This window comes from Saccostrea echinata, unplaced genomic scaffold, assembly GCF_033153115.1.
Source record: "Saccostrea echinata isolate AGI-Se365-2 ecotype Australia unplaced genomic scaffold, CSIRO_AGI_Sech_v1 ptg000009l, whole genome shotgun sequence".
In the NCBI taxonomy this organism is placed as follows: Eukaryota; Metazoa; Mollusca; class Bivalvia; order Ostreida; family Ostreidae; genus Saccostrea; species Saccostrea echinata.
Genome location: NW_026889758.1, coordinates 42,960,561 through 42,983,385, shown reverse-complemented (window position 1 = coordinate 42,983,385; position 22,825 = coordinate 42,960,561). Strand labels below are relative to the sequence as shown.

General features: G+C 34.4%; 4 protein-coding genes across 4 annotated transcripts; 2 read left to right on the top strand and 2 right to left on the bottom strand.

Annotated features, from left to right (window-relative positions):
- Positions 1-7,842: 7,842 nt before the first annotated feature.
- Positions 7,843-9,748, top strand: LOC133183765 (uncharacterized transmembrane protein DDB_G0289901-like). Its single transcript, XM_061318674.1, has 2 exons — positions 7,843-7,910; positions 8,223-9,748. Exons 1-2 carry the CDS (start codon positions 7,856-7,858, stop codon positions 9,719-9,721), a joined length of 1,554 nt encoding a protein of 517 aa, XP_061174658.1. The 5' UTR covers positions 7,843-7,855; the 3' UTR covers positions 9,722-9,748.
- Positions 9,749-15,647: 5,899 nt separating this feature from the next.
- On the top strand, positions 15,648-16,720 carry LOC133182761 (uncharacterized). The gene is made up of 3 exons (XM_061317609.1): positions 15,648-15,687; positions 15,798-16,015; positions 16,064-16,720. Exons 1-3 carry the CDS (start codon positions 15,648-15,650, stop codon positions 16,715-16,717), a joined length of 912 nt encoding a protein of 303 aa, XP_061173593.1. The 3' UTR covers positions 16,718-16,720.
- A 163-nt stretch (positions 16,721-16,883) lies between these two features.
- Positions 16,884-17,987, bottom strand: LOC133183764 (ATP-dependent RNA helicase glh-2-like). Its single transcript, XM_061318673.1, has 2 exons — positions 17,888-17,987; positions 16,884-17,295 (listed from the first exon to the last, which is right to left on the bottom strand). The coding sequence occupies exons 1-2, from the start codon at positions 17,931-17,933 to the stop codon at positions 16,913-16,915; spliced, it is 429 nt and encodes a 142-aa protein (XP_061174657.1). The 5' UTR covers positions 17,934-17,987; the 3' UTR covers positions 16,884-16,912.
- A 2,720-nt stretch (positions 17,988-20,707) lies between these two features.
- On the bottom strand, positions 20,708-22,273 carry LOC133183763 (keratin, type II cytoskeletal 1-like). Its single transcript, XM_061318671.1, has 3 exons — positions 22,221-22,273; positions 21,000-21,125; positions 20,708-20,859 (listed from the first exon to the last, which is right to left on the bottom strand). The coding sequence occupies exons 1-3, from the start codon at positions 22,270-22,272 to the stop codon at positions 20,717-20,719; spliced, it is 321 nt and encodes a 106-aa protein (XP_061174655.1). The 5' UTR covers position 22,273; the 3' UTR covers positions 20,708-20,716.
- Between the last annotated feature and the right edge of the window lie 552 nt (positions 22,274-22,825).

Here is a 22,825-nt window from a genome sequence, read left to right as displayed (position 1 = left end):
TTAACTTTTGAACTAATGATGAGTATCGTTATGGAGATATTATTCATATGTTATCAAGCGTAAGCCGGTTGTTGAATGTTCTATTGGCACAGCTAGCTTACTTGACCTTCATGTTTAATTAAGATACGTTTGAATATTCCTATAGATATAGAGCCTTATATTTGTTAATGAACTGAAGCAGCACTTAAACTTGTTCAACCTCTGGGTATTTAGGTCATTTTTCTCGAGTTTTCTTTTCTCACCTTTCCAAAATCAGGAAAGAACTTGTACAACATTCTTTTTGATTTATAAAGCTAGCTGTGAGTACAGAATTCTATTAGAAAAAAAAAGAATAATTTTATTGTTAAAAGAATAAATGAGATAACACTTTCAATTAGTTGCATACTTTCATTTTATTGATTCTCCCATTATGATATTATTTACATTTTACGTTTGAAAGCGAAGGTTGACAACCGTGCAAGTAATTCTTTTAAGGAAATGAAGTCATTTATTAATTGTAAAACAATCTTCATGAAATACTTTTTTATTCGTTAGCTTTAAACACATTTAAATGCTTGTATATAGGGTAAAACCCGAAAATACATTTATTATATCACCGAAAGGGTATACATGTATTAAATTCCATTCGCGGGCGGATCCAGGGATTTTTCGAAAAGGGGGGAGGGGTTACTCCTGCATGCTAGAGGTTCACGGCAAGATACTTTTTACTTGTATAAGGAGCGTAGGGACGTTAACGAGGCTCTTACTTGTAGAAGTAGGGGTGGGAGGGTTGGTGTCCTACACCAACTCAAACAAATATCGGACTCGGAATTTTTTTGACCAAAAAATGGAGGGGGTTGGGCAAAACACTTTCCTAGTAAGTAAATTTTCTTCATACGCGTGACCCTCTTCAGGATTTTACGAGGGATCCCTATGGGGGAGGGTGTCAAAGGCGATTTTTTGATTACTTTACATAGAAAATTAGTAACTCTGAAAATCATCCCCGGGGGGCGGACCCCCCCCCCCCCGACTTCTCTCTAGATTCGCGCATGAATTCTTCTCTTTACTTCCACTGTTTCTCAGAATTATAGTTTTTGCAGTTATGTTTATGCTTAGTGTCTGAAATTCAGATTCCAGTGGTGGGTGAATTAAAAAATAATGACCACCGAATTAAATTTTTTTGAAAAAATTCAACTACCCATAATATATTTTTCACTTATATCATCATATTGTACATGCATTCTAGTTAAAATGCCTGAAGTTGCAATACAATAGACAATTGGATAAAAAAGTTTCAGAATTTTTATTAGTAAAACTTTATTTGAAAAAAGAAAATATCACTACATCCTAAAAGACTTTATAAAATACATAACCAAAAGAAATTTTAGTTTTTTTATGCTTCAAAATGGTATCAGGGATATAAATGATTAGATCTAAACCTTGATGGAGTTTTTTTTCTCTAGTATATGTGGAAATTTTTTTATCTTTTTGATTGTTATTTTACATTATTTTTTTCAATTCTGGTTTTCAGTTTTATTATGAATGAAATATGAAACATTAAAATTCCCCCAAAGTCACGTTTTTGTACATTCAAGTCAATTCTTTTAATCTAAGCCAAAAAAGAATATTGATATGCAAGTTTTCTTACAAAAAATACTAGATTTTGAAGTGACCCTATTTAACATTATTGTGTTGCACTCCTGACATCTGATATGTATTTTCTTTAACTTATTTAAAAAATATATACACGTATAACCCATAATAACCCATTTTTAGTTTGTAAATCAGTTCGTCGTTTTTATATTTTTTTATCATTTACGGCGAGTTTTTCATATTTTCAAGACTTCAAAACATGATTATTTGCAATATATATATATATATATATATATATATATATATATATATATATATATATATATATATATATATATACACACATTGTATTTAAAATATGTTTTAAGTGATGAAAACTATTCTCTGTAAAATATCTGTAATTAGTTGATAGACATAATGTTTTGAACATGAAATACTATCAAACTTTTTTTAAATTTATTTTTTAGTAAAGATAGCTGAAGATTATTGATAATTTTAAAACAGTTTTGTTGCACTTCTGACTGCAGTAAAATTAAAAACCATAGAACACAAAAATTCATAAAGTGTTGGCAGCATCAAGTGGTAACGAAATTGTACAATATTTAAAGTCCAATACTTAATAATTAAAACACATGAAAGTATTTACAGTTGTCTTTATATCTTGATTTATTCCCTATTTATGTCAGAAAAAAATTTATAAAAAAAAAAAAAAAAAAGCTAAAATACATATTTAGAAGATAAAACATATTTTGTAGTATATTTTCTTTCACAGGACGAACACTGTAAACAACTGATGTCAACCAGAACTCGACTCATATTTTTTTGTATACATTTATTTTTGATCAGCAATAATTCTAACACATTTGTTGCACTCCTTACCAAGAGTCTTTAAAGTAGAATTGTGAAGCATTAATTACCATCAGAACATGTTCTGTTGTTTCAGTTAAGTTGAGGTGGAATTACTTGAATTTTATAACAATTTATAACAATTTTTTCAGTGTGTTTATTTTTACATTCATAAAAAATCAAAGAAAAGATAAAAACACATCTGAATTGATAAAATTTAAAAATAATAAAACTGTCAATAATTTAGTACTAAATTATTCAAATAAATCATTATTAATTAAAGAGAAATGTATGGAGATAACGAACAGTATTCAAGTTCAAAAGTCCATTAAACAATACAAATTTTGGGGCAGAGCAAACACGGACCTCTAAAACATAAGAGGTGAGATCAGGTGCCATGGAGGAGTGAGCATCCCCTGCCGACACGTGTGCTCCTTTGATCGGGAAATAACAGAAAAACCGTCGACAAATTCAGTGTGTAAATAATGGCCTAACAATTAGTATGAAAAACGTCTGCCAGGATTTGACTTAATGATAAATTGTATTTGCTGACAAGGTCATTGTGTCGGCCATAAACCATAGAATATTTCTTAGCAAGAATAGAAGTCTTTTCATCATATAACTTGAATCTTTGAAAAAATATGTTGCACTCCTGACCATACAAATATAGATCTGAAACACAGACAGACCCTGTTATTGATAAATCTATTTGGTAAAAATGTTCTTTGTGTCTTTATTTTCCAAAATAAAAATCAGAGAATCATATACTGGTAAAAGTTTTTTTCATGCTGGGGAACAAAACATCAAATGTTGCACTCCTGACATTATTGGATATGCACAGATACTTGACTCTTATTAATGCTGCTTGTGATTTATATAACATTTTAAGTTTAAAATTGTATAAAGGTTATTGTTTTACACTTTGAAAATTCTTTTTTGACTTGTCTTTCAGATTTTTAAAATCGATGTTTTTTTTTGGCAACACTACATTTTTTTCTGTTGCACTCCTGACATGGTATAACATTTTTTCAACATCAGCCATGACCACAACTTGGTCGAGCAAAAGTTGCTACGGTTTGCATTTAAAACTCAATACTTTGAATATGGTTGTTAGCTGTATGTACATATTACCAGACATGGACACTCTATAATTTTGTTATTGGAATTCCTTAAGACTTTTACTGTCATATGTTGAATTATATATTTACATGTGTACTTGTATATCTTTGTAATTGATATATAGAAGGCCCTGGGGAAGAAAAGTGCATGCACTAACCAGGTTACCTTCTTTAAATAAAGTTTTTTTTATTATTATCATTATTATTATTATTATCAGGAAAGTCTTTATTTCCAACATAAACCAATATTATTTATTTCACAGATCGAATTTTCAAAATGTCACAAAAAGGTATTGCACTCCTGACATTTTTAGCATCATTTTTGGGCATAACTTTTTTGTGAATTGAGATGTCAATGAGATATTTGGCAGGTATATAGACACTATCTAAAGACATATGCTGAGGCATAGAAATTAATTCCTCTTGCCTGTATTTAAAGTGCAGGTTGATAAATATGTTTTTGGTCATTATTTTTTTGGAATTCACCCTAATTCAAACTTTTGGTCCTTCAAAAAAGAACGTACAATGTATATACTTTTTTTCTATTCACTTTCAAATGATTTTAATTTTGTCGATAATTTGAGTGATGATTCCTTTATGGCACGAGCTACGTGGTCACTTTTAGCTTTCATACGCCGTGAAACTGGGTTTTTACACTCAAATCTCGATGCACAATTCATTACATTCTGTAAATTGACAAAATAATGGTCAATGTGTTAAAAGTTGAATTTTTTTTTTTTTAAAAGTTTGTGGCAAGCTTTCAATGTAACATTCGTTCCGAATTTACAGAGTGGGTGGTTTTTTTAACATTACGGTGAAGTTCAAAACTATAAGACTGCATTTCAAAGTACATATCTTTCTTTCGAAACAATAGATATCTGATATACCGAGCCGCGTGTTTATAGAGCTAGTACAGTTTAAACAAATTATAGGATATAATAGCAATGATTTATTTATTGGAAGTAGTTTTAATTAGAAACTAGCCTACTCCGTCAATTTAGAAATTCTACATACGTCAAGTCCAACAATGCATCCACAGAAAAACATATTCAAACGCACCAATTATTTCACTTTTCCAGAAATGGCGTGGGAAATTATGAATTACCAATAAAATGACGTGTATTGGACTTCAAGTAGAAACCTAACCCTTAGTAACAATGTAAATTGGTGAATTTGTGGGAAATATGATCTACACAGTTATGCAGTTTAACATTTGGATTTTAATATTTTTACATTATGTATAGAAATTTACACCCTGGCCTGATAAAATCACACCTATACTCCCATAATTTCCCCCATTTAGTAAAATGATTTTTAAAATGATTGATACATTATTTTCCTGGTCTGCTTCTTACAAACATGTATATTCTCTACAAGAAAACTTGATGATGCCATCAAAAGTCACCCGGAAAATATACTACGTAAAACTATTTCAGTTTTCTATATAGATATACATGTGTACAATTGCATTGGCGGATTTATAGGGGACATGGGGTCCGCCCCCCCCCCCTTTTTTTTGTGACCAGAAATAAACATAAGATTAATAAATCAATTGTTGGGGGGCTGGGATACTAGTTTTGCATTAATAATACCTTAAATAAAATTAGTCAGAAAACTTCCAAAAGCTCCTAAAACCTGAGAGCTTCGGCTTCGCCCCCCTGGGCCCTAAAACCAACCCCAACTACTTTTCTATGAGGGGTGATCAAAAACTTCGCGAACTAATTGAATTATTTCCATAAAAGAAATAAAGTTAAGTTTCAGTGTTCATTATTTTTTGAAGTAGTCCTCTCCGATTTTAGTGCACATCTGCTACCGTTCTGCCCATGCGCGAATCGCGTGATCAAGGCGGTCATCACGTGACATGCTCCGTAGTGTTCTGTTCACAGAATCTAAAAGATTTTTCCGAGTCTTATATTTCTTACCATGCAAATGATTTTTTATAACAAGAACATTCCATTTGTCAGAAATGGCCAAATCTCGGCAATAGGATGGGTGGATAAGGATATCCTTTCCCAGAATGAGCATGGTGACTATCACAACTCGACTCCTCTTGCCTTCACTTGGCAACAGAAGAAACATCATTTTTAACCATCTCCCTTCCTTTACAAAAACAATCAATCCAATTAATGATTGAACTTCTAGCAAGTCTTTTGTCTTCATAAACCTTGTACAAATTATCATATGCTACTGCAAAGGAATTTCCAATATATGCGTTAAACTTTACAGCCGTTTATTGCTCGAGTACGACTGAGTCAACCATTTTTTGTCATAACAAATCTACATACATCATTTTCAAATTGTGACGTCACAAACATGCAGCAAAACATAACATAACATCTGCTATTTATAGAACATGTGTATGACTATATGGTTGGTAAATTTCATTCTGATCTGATTTGTGGTTTTGTAAATATAGTCAGAGCTTTTTGATCATTCCTTGTATATGCTTTATAACCTCGTTATCTCGAATTCAAAAACACCGTGACAGAAACGGGAAAATCGACAAGAGTAGATTTTTTGCATGATACATGCACTTTTGTTCAATTCTTGAAAGTATTAGGTTTCAGAAAATTACGTACACGTTTCAGAATCTAAAAAATCTATTCTTATGGAGAAAAATATAAGTAAAAATAATTTTTGTCTGTCCCAACACGAAAATATTGCTTCACTTCTTCCTCTTTATTGTGTGCATGCGCAGAAAAGTTGACTGAAGAAGTTACCATAGGTATAGATGTCGGATGACCGAGAAGTTTATTCCATCTTCAAAACACTTCAGAACTGCTTGCTCCAATTCAATGTTGTTTACAAATTTCTCATTAAAAATTAAAGATGCGTGACCTTGACATTGTTGACATTAACGATAACAACCATGCGATAGATACAACCTTTGTTTTCTCCGGCACTTATTTTTTGCAATTTTTTTTTTACAGTGCACTTGAGTTGTTAAAACTTCGCTTTATTCATATTTCACATCTTTTGATTTATGATACATGCAATTATCTTAAAAGAAACACAAAATTTTGACTCATTATGTAACTTTATTATTAGCCCCGTCGAGTTCGGGATAGCGACATTTACTATAACTGCACATTACATGCTATGGATTAAACAGAAGTACATTATTTTGCTTGTCAGTATGCGGCTCATTTAAAAATGTTCACCGGTCGAGGTAGCCTAGTGGTAGGGCACTTCGTGATCGGGAGGCACCGAGTTCAATTCTCGTTCTCGTTCCTTCACCAACCACCCAGCACTAGAAGTGAAAGGTACGAGTCTTTCGGATGAGACCTATAAACCCAGGTCCCGTGTCACGGTAGGCCTTGAGGATATAAAGGATATAGAGAATAAAGGATATCAACACTTGTTAAACGTCAACATTTCGCAAATTCTATGGTCGACAATTACCTTGTTTTCAAATACAGTGTTGTGAAGTCGAATGTTGATTGACGTCTTTCAGACAAATTGTTAGGCTATTATTTTCACACTGAATTGTATACGGATTTTTGCCGTTTACCAACTCATGACAAAGAGCACACCACGGATGTAACCGGTAGACAGGTTCTGCCTACTCCTCCATGACACCTGATCCCACCTATGTTTTCAGAGGTCCGTGTTGACTAGCTCATAATGTGTTTTGTTTAAGTGGACTTTTGAGAATGATCACTGCTTGTTATCTTCACAAATCTTGTAAAAATCATGTATGCATTTAACGGTCTGAGGGAAAAAATGCTGTAATTTCGATTCCTTGCAAAAGTTTGGACGGAAAATGACAAAAAATGCCCCACTAGATTTAATGAAAAACCATCTACTTTAATATGCTCACAATCTGATAAAATCGAATTTCTGGATGAATTAGAAAAAATCATTACATTAATGATAATTGCATAGTTATTATTATTAATTTCATTTTCCTTTTTATAAATATTTAAACACAGGTTCACTGTTGTGTAAGGAAAGTGAGCTCGTAATAAAACGTAAGTTGGTTTTACTGCAACCATTGATTTATAATAAAAATTTTGTTATTATATCACATTAACATTTCTTGCATTTTATTAAAAACGTTTCTTATTTTTGACGCATTACAAATACGACTATTTTTTGATCGACTAAGATAAAGAGTCCTTAATACATTACCATACATTAACCTTTTATATACGGTATCACTTGACTATTCTGCGACCATTTGACCTTCCTGTGAACAGGTGTTTGATAACAATTATATAATACCATAAATGGACAATCTTCGAATCTCTCTCTCGTAGGAGGATTCTGATTGGTGAATTAAATTTAAGGCGTTTGACAGTCAGCTGGTCTTTTTCAAGATGAGGGGAGTAGTAGCTTTGATGAGCACAATATGCTTTGCTACCTACACATTCGGTGAGTTCCTATAAAATAACAATTTTGCGAAAATACTAGTGCTGGCACTATGACAAATTATGATGTAGAATATTTTTTATAGTATTTGTTACTTGTCTTTTTTTATAGCATTGTTTTTACTTAAGATAGTCGACTGAACGATATTTATAATATATAATTACGATGTAAATTCCCTTGAACACATTTATAGTCTAACATTAATAGTCTTGTCATCTTAAGCCTGGTCAGTGACTGATTTCTTATCACAATGGACTTACAGAGTGAAATATGAGCGTTTAATTGACATAATATTTATGTGTATTTTCTAATCAGGATATTCCCTTCGGAGGTCTTCATTTGATCCAAATGCATTATTTCAACAACAAGCTCAGATTGCAGCTTCGTCCATTAAAGGAACAGGAAATGTTGGGTCCCCTAGCGGTGGATCTTCAGGCTCTCAATCTGGGGCTTCGTCAGGTGCTTCATCATCATTTGATCCAAACTCTCTGAATAATCAAATGATGCAGAGTGCCAATAATGGTCCGCCGAATACTGGCAGTTCTTCTGGAGCCACTTCGTCGTTTGATCCAAATTCACTCAATAATCAGATGATGCAAAGTGGTGGTTCATCATCTGGGGGATTCGATCCAAATGCTTTAAATAACCAAATGATGCAGCAAAATTCTCAAAGCAGCACTGGAGGTAGCGGTGGAACATCATCATTTAATCCCAGTGCCGTTAATAAACCAATATCACAATCTCAAAGTGCCGGTAGTTCAAGTGGTGGATCCAGTAGTTCTAGTCAAATGAGTGGAGGTTCGTCTGGGTCTTCATCGTTCAATCCAAACACACTGAATCAACAAATGTCTCAGTCACAAAGTGGTGGAGGTTCAAGTAACTCGCCTCAAGCAAGTGGGGGCTCTGGTGGTTCCTCCGCTGGTACTTCCTCATTTAACCCTAACGCAATGAATCAACAGATGTCACAATCCCAAAGCGCAGGGAGTTCAAGTGGAGGATCCAGTCAAATGGGTGGCGGATCTAGTCAAATGAGTGGAGGATCATCTAGCATGTCAGGTGGTTTTGATCCTACTTCCATGAACAATCAGATGCTGCAGAACAATATAAAACAGATGGCTTCTGGCCAACAGGTAAACGCCAACATGATGAACAGTGGTTCCTCGGGAGGAAGTGGGGGCAGTTCAAGCATGTCCAGTATGGGTGGTAGTGGTGGATCTAGTGGCAGTGGAAGTGGAAGTTTCGACCCAAATTCCCTAAATAAACCAGAAAATAATAAAATCGACCCAAGCATGTTTATGTCCAATATGGGCGGATCAGCTGGTAGTAGCTCAGGCGGTAGCTCAAGCAGTGGATCCAGCCAAATGATGAGTGGTGGAAGCTCTAGCGGAGGTGCAAGTGGTGGATCCAGCCAAATGATGTCACCATCAAACATGATGGGTGGTGGAAGTTCAAGCGGCGGAAGTTCAAGCGGAGGATCAAGTCAAATGATGTCACCATCAAACATGATGGGTGGTGGTAGTTCAAGCAGCGGAAGTTCAAGTGGAGGATCAAGTCAAATGATGTCACCACCCAACATGATGGGTGGTGGAGGTTCAAGTGGCGGAAGTTCAAGCGGAGGATCAAGTCAAATGATGTCACCATCCAACATGATGGGTGGTGGAAGTTCCGGTAGCAGTTCTAGTGGTGGGTCAAGTTCCAGTAGTGGAGGAAGCATGCCTAACTTTAACCCGAATCAGCTGATACAGAATATGATGGGTGGAATGAATCTCATGAATCCCAGTCAGTTTATTGGCAGGAAAAGATTTGTCCATTAGATATACAGTTCAATAATAAAAAGGAAAATAAAGATCAGTTTTGTTTGAACTGATATTTGTTAACTATGTATAAATAAGACTATGATAAAATCAATAATTGATAAATTTTGTTTCGAGATTTTAAGCTTTGAAGTCTAAACTTTTAGCGTGTAAAATAACATCATTTTAATATTGGAAATCTTAGTGATAAGAATCAAAATCTTATCCCCTCAAAAGTAGACCTATATATTTGTAAATCATATGTTATGGGTTTACTTGTACTCTATTTTTGGGAAGGTAGAAAACAAAAGATTTATGATCAATGACCAATACTTAGTATTTAGGGTCAAGAGAATCGAGATCTAGGCTGGCTGAAATTGATTTTACGTTTAACGTCACCTACAAACTTCAAAACCTATGAGAGAAGAAGAAAAAAATAAAACAAAATTTTCAAGCAAATAAATTAAGTGTTAACTAATTTACATGAATTAAAATACTGTCAATATTTGTACATCATGTAAGCTTATTGTTTATAATGATCATTTTCAGTTTAAATGATAGACTTAGCTCATATATACCTCACAGCTAGAGGGCCCAAACGTTGTGTTTCCCTACGGATCGAATGCAGCTTTTAGTCGCTTAAAGTAAAAGACAACTGGATTTAGAAACTTGAAAAAAAAAATGCCGATTTGTTTTTGTTTTGTTTTTATTTTTTTGTTTTTTTTTAATTTTTTTTTTCAAAGTGCCCATTTCTCCGAAACCTATGGGTGTGGGTGACGTTAGACATAGAACTGACTGGACAGCCTTAATATGACTATCCTTTTCGTTACTTCTAATTTTTATAAACCAAATCTCCTCGAAAAAAAATGAATCAGCTATTTAAATTATTTGAAGATACGAAACGGAATCCAGGTACATGTACTGTTTCCATTCAAAAATGTAAACAGCATGCAAGCTTTAATTTGACCTATAGATAATAAGGTACATTTCAACCTATTTTCCAAAAACAGTCTACAACAAACAATCTTGTACTTATTTTTTCTCCACATCATTGATGTGTCAAAAGTTAGGGTGAATAAATTTAAAACATGAGGACCTCGGTGTTTACCGTACTTGTCATAAGACTTATCCGTAGTTTTAGAATCAAGTGCCATCTATTTTTGATAATAACTAACTGTTACAATTTTTAGGTCACCTGAGTAAACTCAGGTGACCTATTGCTATCCGTTTTTGTCCGTCGTCGTACGTCGTTCGTCGTTCGTAAACTTTTGAACATTTTTAGCTTCTTCTCAGGAACCGCTCAACCAATTTCAACCAAATTTGGTATATAGCATCTATGGGTGAAGGGGAACAAAAATTGTGACTTTCATGGTTCCTGCCCCCCTGGGGCCTGAGGGGTGGGGCTAAAACCACCAAAAATAATGCAATCTTTAAAAATCTTCTTTACTCCTGGACATCAAGCAGACAAACTGTTGGCATCATTGTAATAAGCATGGAGCCCTCTACCAAATTTGTGAAATTCATGGCCCCAGGGTCAGGGGTTCTGGCCCCAGGGTGGGGCTATAGGGATCATATAGTGAAAGTGCATTATTTCTTTGAAAATCTTCTTCTCTGCTCCTGGGTATTAAATAAAGTTACTAAGTACATAGTTATGATGAGCAAGAGTGCCTCTTCCAAAATTGTGAAATTCATGGCCCCAGGGTCAGGGGTCCTGGTGTTAGGGCGGGGCTCTATTGATTATATAGTGAAAATGCATTATTTCTTTGAAAATCTTCTTCTTTGCTCCTGGGTATTAAATAAAGTAACTAAGTACATAGTTATGATGAGCAAAAGTGCCTTTTCAAAAATTGTGAATTTCATGGCCCCAGGGTCAGGGGTTCTGGTGTTAGGGCGGGGCTCTATAGATTATATAGTGAAAATGCATTAATTCTTTGAAAATCTTCTTCTCTGCTTCTGGATATTAAATAAAGTAACTAAGTACATAGTTATGATGAGCAAGAGAACCTCTTCCAAAATTGTGAATTTCATGGCCCCAGGGTCAGGGGTTCTGGCCCCAGGGTGGGGCTATATAGATCATATAGTGAAAGTGCATTAATTCTTTGAAAATCTTCTCCTCTGCTCCTGGTCATTAAGGTGATAAACTAAGTACATAGTTATGATGAGGAGGTGGGCCTCTTCCAGAATTGTGAAAGCCATTGTCCCAGGGTCAGGGGTTCTGGTGTTAGGGCGGGGCTCTATTGATTATATAGTGAAAATGCATTGATTCTTTGAAAATCTTCTTCTCTGCTACTGGAGATTATTTAAACAAACTAAGTGCATGGTTATGATGCATAAGGATGCCTTTTCAAAAATTGTGAATTTCATGGCCCCAGGGTCAGGGGTTCTGGTGTTAGGGCGGGGCTCTATAGATTATATAGTGAAAATGCATTGATTCTTTGAAAATCTTCTTCTCTGCTACTGGAGATTATATAAACAAACTAAGTGCATGATTATGATAGACAAAGATGCCTCTTCCAAAATTTTTAAATATATGGCCTCAGTTTTTGGGGTTCTTGAGGAGGGGGGGGGGGGGGGCTCTATTGATTACATAGTGAAAAAGCATTAATTCTATTAATCATTAATTAATCCTGTCTGCTCCTTAGTGTTGAGCTGATAAATAAATTGCTTAGCTAAGATGAAAATGGGAGCTTCGAACAGAATTTTTAAATCTTGTGGTCCTAGGGTCAGGGGTTCTGGCATAACGAGGGGGGGGGGGGGGCTTTTCATAATATAGTGGAAAAGTGTTAATTCTTGAAGTCCATAGTTATGATGATGAGGGTAACTCTTCCAAATTTGTAAATTTCTTGACCCTTGGTCTTGGGTTCTGGTGTTAGGGTAAGGCTTTGTTGAATCTGTAGTGAAAATGCATTGTACCTATGAAATTCTTCTCTGCTTCTGGGCATATTGGAAGCAAACTGATTAAAAGTTTAAATGATATGAGTAAGCGTATTTCTACCAGATTTTTAAACATCTGGACCATTGGTATAAGCATTCTGGTCCTGGGCAGGGCTCTATTAATTTGTATTCTACTGAGAGAAGTTATTCCCCTTTTCCATTCACCTTTGATAATTAATCACTGTAAATAATATATTTGAAAGGTTAATAGAATAAGATAATTATGCAAGAATGTTTATCGTAAAATTAAAAAAGTACTTTCTTAGTTTTAATAAACAGGTATAACTGTAAGTAATAGATAAATAAAAATGAGACAAAAATAACTTATCTTATTAAAAGTTCTTCAAAGACCATAAGAGAGGTCAATGCTAGAGGTCTTAATATGGGTTTAAAAATAGTACAGAAGCACTAATAGTTTGTTAATAGTCTACATAGTGTTAAGTGGGGGACAGATTAGAACTTAATTTATGAGTTGATACTGAATACTAGACTAATTATTTTGTTGATCCTGATCTTCCTACTTCTCTTGCTTTAGGGCAACAAAGCTTCAACTATCAGTGTATTTAACTTCTAAATTGTTGTATTATACTCAGGTGACCGTTAAGGCCCTTGGGCCTCTTGTTTTTCTTACGGGTTACATTGAGCCTTGATAATGCTTTTCTCAAAAGTTAAAGTGAAAATGACCAATTTAAGTGCCCAGATATATGTTTGTCTATATTGTTGTTCAGAAAACTAGAACATGTACGACTTTTAGTCCAGACCGAACAAGCTGAAAGCCCATGCGAGTGTTTCTATCTTATCATAAAGCTATTGTACGGAAACCAGTTATTAAACTAATATATTTAGAACAAAAGCTTCACTCTTTGACTGCAATACTATAATCTTAGCTAGTCTAGCTAAGCTAGTGAAACGTATGTCTCAATTATGTTGAACCTTTTCAACAAAGCAATCCTTGCTGCAAATATAAACATTCACACCCATTATGTTCCTACGCTCTGGGACAGAAAGCAAACCCCAAGAAAAAGCCGGACAGATAATAAATTGGTCTGTATATAACACCCTCCCCCCCCCCCCCATTTCTACTGACGGATGCAATCTCCCTTGCAGAGTTGTCGTTCGTTCCTCTCTCAGTAACCTTCTGCATTGGGCTCGAGTCGAAATTTTTGACGTAAAGTAAAGAACATAATATTTCAAGGAATGGATTATTTAAATTTTAACCAATAGTTCTAAATCTATTTAGTAAATATCTACCTTATAGGACAAACTTCATTGAAGGCATTTATTGTAATGAATTAAAAGAAATGCACTATTTCTCATGCTTATCACAGTGATATACGACAGAGGTGAATGTATGAGCCGATGGTAGAGAGTGTGACGGATGCTCAAAAGCTATAATGAATGACTCCTATGTTTAATGTGATATAGGAGTGGCGGATTTAAGGGTGGGGTGGGGTGTCAACAAAGTTAGCGTAAATCATAGTTTCGTCGAGAAAATGTAAATATGTCTATTCGGTAGACCTCATTTTCACCCTACAAAATCTCTAGAATCCAGGAGTTTCCGGGGGCTTCGCCCCCTGGGCCTCAAACAGAGCTTCGCCCTGGACCCACTGGGGGCCTCAAGGCGGCCCCCAGACCCCCTGCCTACTTTTTGCGCCCCCCCCCCCGAACTTCAATTCCTGTATCCGCGCTTGTATATTGCACATTAAAACAAAAAGACATATATGTGTTTATTGGACAGTTCTTGTTACATGTAGACTTATTGCATATCCTCAAATTGATAACCAAAATGTCTAAGTAGATTTGCTTGAGAAACTACCAATATTAATTTCACATAACATGTAATTTATTGCTTGAAGATAGGACAACTCCATCTCCAGCGGCAGTTTTGAATCAATTTTCCTAAATCAATATAAAAAATTCGGAAAATAATTTAAAAAATTATATTTAAAAAAAAAAGAAGATATATATGCAATTTTTGATTATATGTGTGATGTAGATATTTTTCATGTCTTATTTTGAAATTCATCGTAAAATGTTATAGAAAATAATTCTTGAGAAAAAGTCGAAATGTCTCGGGGCCTATACAAAAGGAGGGGGGGGGGGGGGGGTTGTCCTGTCCTCAAGCATCTACTACTACAACATTACTTCGGTAATAGGATAAATTTGCCGCATTCTTGGGGGAACTGGTCTTAAGGCATCAATGCATTCAATGCCCTCTCCAGGCCCGTATAGGAAGCAATTTCAGTTGGGGGGCACAGCCATACATTTTCAGTTGAGGGGGCACTATCGACTACCAAAAACTCCTTGACAATAAAAAAAAAACAAAAAACAATAAACAAAAAAAGGTCAACAGACGTTTTTATTGAGGGGACACAAGCATACAGTAGCTATGTTTTCAATGGTAATCTCTATATATCGACAAAAGTGCTTCCCCCCCCCCTCCCCCCGGTTCCTACGGCCTTGCTTTCAACAAATGCAAAATAATAATAATGATAAGAATGATGATAATAATAACATAAACAAAAGTTTAAAAAAAATAAAAATAATAAAATGAAGTAAAATGAAGTCAAAGGAAAAAACTAAACAAAATAAAATGATATCCGGTTACTAGAAAGACAGTAAGCCGATAGTGGGCGCTAAATGATTTGAATTTATGCATTGCAGTTTACAATTTTGGCGCATCTACTATTTATAAAAAGACTCTAGAAAGGCAATTAGCCGATGGTGTGGGCTAAATGGAATACAATTCATTTATTTTAATGATTTACAGCTTTTAAAACATCTGCAAAAGACACGTTAATCACATTTGTTAGAATAAGTGTGCGTCACGTTTTAGAAGATTGCAATAAATATACATGACGGAAATGGTGAGTTATCGTAGACAAATGGAGATAGGATGAGAAAAGGATAAGATACTTGTCATATATCGGTATTTTCGAACACCAAAGTGATATATTAAAGTGTAGTTTAGTTGTTGGGGTTTCCTTGTAAGTTTTAATTCCATACTCTCGGAATGATTATTTCATTTATTGCAGTACTCATTTTGGGATCGGGTAAGGAAAAATACACATTTACTATTTTTGAAATACTTGTAACTGATATTTTACTCAAATTTTAGTAAATCAATCTTTAAGAAAAAGAAACTTTTGTTGCTTTCTTTTAGTACTTGCTGATAAAATTGAGGTCACTAATCAACGCCTAATATCAAGAAAACCTGAATTCCACAACGAAAAGAATGCAACTTCAACCAAAGATAACAACGCGTCAAATTTCAAGCATCCTCCATCACACTTGAACAAAGATCCTCCATCTACAAAGTACCATTTTTTTCGGCCTCATATGAAAGGAGAAAAACTAAGTCAGTGGAGCCAGGATCCAAATGTCTTTCGTCCACACATTAAAGGAGAGAAATTGAATCATTTGAGCCAGGAACCAAATGTCTTCCATGCCCCTCTAGCAACAATGCTGACTCAGTTATTAAGAACGGGAAAATTTGATGTTATCGCAAGTTTTGTTCGACTGGAATTAGTTCGAAAGGGGGGAAAGGGACGACCTCATCAGCGACCTTTGATGCCACCACCGGATCAATTGTTGTATAATTACTACCCAAATCCATTGCCTTTATCTTTTCAACCAAAACAATTAACGAAAGATCCGGTTCAAATGCCCCACGGTGCATTTGTCAAGCCATTACCTCAGATCACAGGTGCTCAATCTCTACCCCAAGTTCAAGTTGCCCAGCTGTTGCCTAAAGTGTCTGCATCAGATGCAACATACAGTTTCATTGTTCCCGAAATTTCAGAGCAAAGAAGTCCAATTGTACAAAAGTGGTGGTCACCAGTCTCAACAAAGTCTGTAGGTAAACCACAATTTATGACGAATTCTGTATCAGTAGTAAGCAGCAATATCAGTAGACGACCAGCACCGGTTCCATTCGAAACAATGTATCAACAATACCAAAAAATGCAAGGAGAGTCAAAGAATACCGAAAAATCTTATACGCAACTTTCCAAACTTTACGAAATCTTGAATGCTTTAAAAACTATCAAGTCAGACAGTGGTGCAAAAGTGTTGCAAAACTGAATCAGATTGTTCTCACTTTAAATACCGGATCCAACTTTTAAATAAAGCTCACTCATAAAGTTCTGCTTCTATGTTTGTTCAGTATAACAATTTTTAAAGTACAAAATATAAAGAAGATCATTCAATATTCCTTTTTAGTGATTTTAATTTATCAAAATTACATTTAAAATTATCATCTAAAACTTGTGGTCAAGTTTACTTTCTTCCAAAAGTGTTAGGGTCAAAGTTTCCAGCAGGCTGTGAGTTTGGATCAAAGTTTCCAGCAGCCATTGAATTTGGATTAAAGCTACCAGTTCCACCGGAACTTGGTTGGAAATTTCCGGTCCCACCAGCACTAGGTTGGAAACTTCCTGTTCCACCCGCACTTGGTTGGAAACTTCCGACTTGTCCCCCACTGCTTACTCCAGTCTGGGTGTTAGACATGCCTCCAGGGTTAAAACTTCCGGCACTCATGGAGTTGGGGTTAAATGCAGATCCCCCATAACTATGGGAATTTGGGTCATAATTTCCAGCGGCCATGTGATTTGGGTCAAATCCCGGAGCACCGGAAGGAGAGAAGAGTTGTCGCTTAACAGGGACTATAATTGATAAATATTAATTTTCTTACATTGGGGTGCGTTCAACAGCGTAGCTGCTATATACGTAGCCGCTACGTAAAAGTGCGATCTTTAACGCAAAGCTAGCCTAGCCGCTACGTAGGGAGAGCTAGCATAAATATTTAATGCTAAGTCCTAAATCCAAGATGGCCTCCTTAGTTACAACTTTGCAGCACACTAGATTTTAACTAAACAGGAAAATATTTTCTACATCTTAGCGAATTTAATATAAATATACATATATATTTTCGCTTGAAATAAACTTTTTGGTTCCAAAAATAAGTCTTTACTGATATATTTTTATCTGAAATCTTAGACGTAGCTGCTAAGCTAGCTGTCCGTTCAATAGAGATAGATATTTACCACTTAGCTGCTAGGTTAGCCGCTACGATCTTGAACGCAGCCCAGATAACAGCCTTTAATGCATATATATATATATATATGCATAGAACCGTTTAAGAAATGTATATATAACTTATCAATCATAGATCAATACTAAAGAATATTTTGCGGAAATATTAATTGTTAATTAAATCGTTTTCTATATCATTCTTTAGTAGGGTACAATACTTACTTGAAAAGCACAGTGGAATTAAAACGAGAAATACTACACCCTTCATGCTTTAATGACGGTTTCTACTCTAGGAATGGATGTCTGACAAAATAACGCAGGGTCGGCGTTATGTTATTTCATATTTTCCTACGTTCCATAAACTACCATAAAATTGATAAGATAAGAGGCTAAACATATAACAAGAAATACGGATATATATATAATTAGGAAGTTGAAATTTCTATACTTGACCAATTAAATGAATATTTGTGATTATTTTCGCAATGTTGAAATTTGAATTTTAGTTAAATGGCCCTTTCACGTTATGCACAGATATGTATAAATATTTCAGCTGTATCTTCAAATATTAAGATGAAGGCTGAATATTCAAAATGAGAGTAAGATGTTGATTCTTGTCATAAAATCAAAAAAGAAAAGAACGCTCCAAAAATTGAGACGTTCAGAAACCCTTATGTCAGTGTTGCAACATTCTCTCAAGAAGAATGTGCAATAGCAGTGCTAATTTTTCAACACTGAAATCCATACAATCCCAATCTTTTGTGAATGATAGGAAAATCCCCAAAAGTATGAATTTAACTGAGTCGGTTTACTTAAATGTATAGATTACAGTGATCTGCCTTTAGGACAACCAGAAAGAAAAGGTACTGGTCCTTTTTTTGACTCGAGGTTTCCAGTTCAGCCATATGTTTTCTCCTTTCTTGTAACAGATTTGGTGCCATTGAAAACCCCTGGACTTGCAGGTAAAAGTCCTGCCAGGGGCTAAATGAACTTGAGTTGTGTCTTCGAGGGCGAAGCCAATTCAAGGAGGGAGTAATGTAATGGTTTGGGCCGTTGATATCGGCCTGGATAGCTCAGTTGGTAGAGCACCTGACTAGTAATGCAGCCGGATTTGATTCCCGGTCCAGCTATACAATATCTCCTTTCCTGCTACAGTAGAAAGCAGAGCTCAAACTACCATAGCTATCTCCCTAAGTACAAAATTAATATCAGTATCATTAGGCTCATACTAAGGAAAAATCGTAGAAATATGCCTTATGCTATAATGTTTCTGTAACAACAATTTCTCGGCAGGTATAATCCTGGTAAAACATTTTTTCCACCTTTATTATTTAATTCAGTGTAATTTTCATTATAAAATCCATTGGAAACCTACAACGTTCAATAACACAACACGCAAAACCTTGTCACTGCGCGGTAGAATACGCGGTAGGAACTACATGCATTTTCAATACAATGTATATTGTTCAGCTGAATTTATTTAAAAACAATTACCCTATTAAATTATTGTAAAATTGTAACAATTGTACCTTTAAAATTAATTTGTTATTTTTTCCCTCGCCATATTCATTTGCGTTATTTAATTTTCCAATAGGACTGGGTATCGGCTGGGAATTTTGTATTGCGATATTTTTAACTGTTTTGCGATATGTATTGCAATATTTTCTATGACAGTTAAAATGTTCTTTTTTTTTTATTAACCTTCTTCTATAGGAAGAGTGTCTAAAACTATTATAAAAACATTGTGACAATGAAGTTCTTGTTGATTTCACTACAGTTTTGGAACGAAATGCAACCATACAACAGCAACATTACCGTTTGGAACTCTTTGGCATAGCTGCATAACTGAAAATGTTTCTAACCTATTAAATTTCATATTTTACTTAAGAAATCTAAAGCTCAAGCAGTTTGCCGGTATATCGGTACTGGAAAAACATATTTTTTGTTAACGAATCGCAATATACCGGAATATCAATATTATTGCGCAGCCCTACTTTCCAACATCACAACATTAAGCACACCATGCAGTTCTGAAAGGCGCTAAATTCATAATAAAGATTAACTAAAATTAACAATTAATATGAAAGAAAATTAGAGAATGTAATTCTTATTTTTGGATGTCGTCGGTCCTATAACAGCACCTGTTCGTGGCGACAAATTATCATACCGCGCTAACGCGCGGTTTTTGTCGGCTCGGCCAGGTGCTCTTATAGGACCGACGCATCCAAAAATAAGACTCCAATTCTTAAACGGTCTTTCTTTCTGAAAGATAAGAATAAAATTCAAATCTGTTTTTTAAACAGGTGTCTTTTTGGTATCTTTATTACAAATAAATACATTTTTTACTATATTTTTTTTTTTATATTAGGGACCAAAAGAGTCAAAGTCCATTCCATAATTCGTCATTTAGTGTTTAGAAGAATTAGTATAAACATATTACCGATAATATAGAATCTATATTCAAATACGAAATTAATGGTTTCCCATTTCCTGCATTTTATCTCCTATTTGGTTTATAAACCTCTGTTGAATAGTGCAGATAGTTACCTATATCAAATAGTGCAGATAGCTACCGATATCAAATAGTGCAAATAGTTACCTTTGTATAGTGAATAGTGCAGATACAAGGACAGAACCAAATCTGTGATAGTGTTATCTTTAACAAAGGGCATTCAGTCTATAATATACAGATATAGATAGAACTATTCCACGGAATATATCGTTTGCAATTTCTGATAGAACCTAACTTTCCATTTTTAAAAGATATTAAAAAACTATAATATTATAAACTTTCATATATGCAAAATTGATTTTACGTGTATAATTTACATAACTTCTTTCAAAAAAGCCTGCCTTGATAAATCACAATAGAATAAGAAGTTTTGGGGTTGTTTAAATATAGAATATTTCTTCAAAGATATTGTGATGGATCACATCACTTATAATTACAAGGAGTTGCCCAAGTGTATTTTGTGTGTGACTTGCTTTTCGTGAACTCGTTCGCGAAAATGGCGATTGTTTACAAGTAAATGATATAAGATTCCATATGATTTATTTCTTTCCGAATGCATTAGGATCAAAATTTCCAGATCCAGAACCAAAACCATTAAGTGCGTTGGGGTCAAATGTTGGAGTCTGAAATCCGTTGGGGTCAAATGTACCCATACCGGAAGCTGGCGTACTGAAACCGCCACCTGAAATGAAAGTCATAAAATGAGAAGTATTCTATCCTTACGGCATATATAGCATCAATATTGCTACAGACCAATTTTTTAACGTTAATTTATATTTGTGCATTTAGACATATGAATTTAATATTGATTTGAATATTTACCAAACCCATTTCCACCAAAACCATGATTGAGGGCATTGGGGTCAAATGCAGAATGTGTTGATGCCATGTTCATTCCGAACCCTCCGCTGCCAAAATTCTGGTTTATTGCATTGGGGTCAAAAGGTGCTAAAAAAAGCTGATGGATTACCTAATCATCCGAGTCAATATTCTTTTCCTGACCAGTAAATATGTATATATTGTATACGAAATCCCCCATTGTCAGCTTCAGATTTAGGTCCCGTCCTTGTCCCAGGAGCCATTTTTGAAGAAATCTGTATCTAAACTTAACGAAGATGTGTATGGCCTCCTTCCTCTTTAATTATTTTTCTTGGATAATTCTTAGATTCTTTCCTTTATATTCCAGTGTAAAACCTTTAGCCCTTATTGTGGCCCCATCCGTGCCCAATGGTGATGAATTTGAATATATATTAATTTTATATTCATTAAAAGAAGCTTTAATGTAAGTTCAAGTTTTCGCGCACAGTGTTTCTTGAGAAGAGGATTCTATATGGTTCAGCTTTATTTTCAATATTTCTTTATTAATTGCCTTCCCTTATAAAAGCATGGTCCTCAATTTGAATAAATTTGATTTTCCTTCACCGAAAGATGCATTGTGGAAAGTATGGTTGAAATTGGCTAGAGTTAGTTCTAGAAAAGACAATGAAAACATTAAATGTGAATATACATTTATGAATACCGACAGACGCAGGAAAATTGACAATAGAAAACCACGTTTGAGCCTCTGACTAACTCATTTCCGCGAAATCAATTACTCAAATGTAGGAAAAGTTCTATTGACTTTATTACTTTTTTGTCGAACCATAAAATATGAACAGTTTTGAATAGACGATACCGAAAAACAAATATAATATACAAATATAGTATACAAACAGTATACAAGCAATTTTTTTTATTGAAATTCAACTTCCGATAATTTTACCCCAAGAATTAAACCCTGTAAAAAATATTGTTGCTGAATTGTATATAATGATTATTTAAAAGAAGGAACAAAAAAATTGCAATTTTAAAACAGAGCGGAAAAAAACGTATTTCGTTCGACAAATTAAACAGACGTATACAGTAATCAAAATATAAATGAAATGAGTAACATGTCCTTTTTCTAAGAATGTACACGGTAAGAGTCAATTAAATGTGATTTTTTAAAAAAAATAATTTAGTCATCATTTCAAAGAAGTTGTTTATGAAATACCGAGTAATTACCCCCAAGACATGAAGAGAGCAGGGCTAGCAGAGCGAGGAACAGTCCAGCCATATCAACACAGTGTGAGGACTAGGAGTGCGGTTCTTATCACGCACGTCAAATGTTAAAGACCCATGATACTGGTATCAATAACGTGCTTCTCATTTTTTTTAAAGATAAAATGCTTCATTTCTGCTAGAAATAAACATTTTCATTTTTTGTGTCTATGATATACCTAGTTGTACGTAATCACTCTTAGTTTTCTTGAGCAGGACTATAAAATAAAATACAATTTTCTCAGTTTAAAGTTGAATGTTACAGTGCGATAGTTTGATAAAATGTCTGTATTATATTGAAGCCTATAGCTATTTGATATAACGAAGTTTCGAATTTACTTTTTAAAAATAAAAAATAAAATTAATCTTTTTTTTTAATTTGTTAGAACGAATTAAAGAATAACTGCTCTTAACTATGGGTTTTTGGGTCTTTTTACGTCGCCTTTGTTGCTTTTATATCTTAACCTTATTCATTTTTGTATATTTACTAAAGAATTCTGTCAATTTGGCACCGAATTTAAATGTTAAAATTAAAGAAAAAATATCGTGCTCTGGAAGGTTAAAAAAAG

Coding starts and splice junctions, on each gene's coding strand:
- LOC133183765 (XM_061318674.1), top strand. CDS start 7,856: ATGAGGGGAGTAGTAGCTTTGATGAGCACAATATGCTTTGCTACCTAC. Junction 7,911..8,222: donor CTTTGCTACCTACACATTCG/GTGAGTTCCTAT, acceptor TTTTCTAATCAG/GATATTCCCTTCGGAGGTCT.
- LOC133183763 (XM_061318671.1), bottom strand. CDS start 22,272: ATGGCTGGACTGTTCCTCGCTCTGCTAGCCCTGCTCTCTTCATGTCTT. Junction 21,126..22,220: donor GCTCTCTTCATGTCTTGGGG/GTAATTACTCGG, acceptor AGCTTTTTTTAG/CACCTTTTGACCCCAATGCA. Junction 20,860..20,999: donor TTTTGGTGGAAATGGGTTTG/GTAAATATTCAA, acceptor CTTTCATTTCAG/GTGGCGGTTTCAGTACGCCA.
- LOC133182761 (XM_061317609.1), top strand. CDS start 15,648: ATGATTATTTCATTTATTGCAGTACTCATTTTGGGATCGG. Junction 15,688..15,797: donor AGTACTCATTTTGGGATCGG/GTAAGGAAAAAT, acceptor GCTTTCTTTTAG/TACTTGCTGATAAAATTGAG. Junction 16,016..16,063: donor AGTGGAGCCAGGATCCAAAT/GTCTTTCGTCCA, acceptor CATTTGAGCCAG/GAACCAAATGTCTTCCATGC.
- LOC133183764 (XM_061318673.1), bottom strand. CDS start 17,933: ATGAAGGGTGTAGTATTTCTCGTTTTAATTCCACTGTGCTTTTCAA. Junction 17,296..17,887: donor AATTCCACTGTGCTTTTCAA/GTAAGTATTGTA, acceptor TATCAATTATAG/TCCCTGTTAAGCGACAACTC.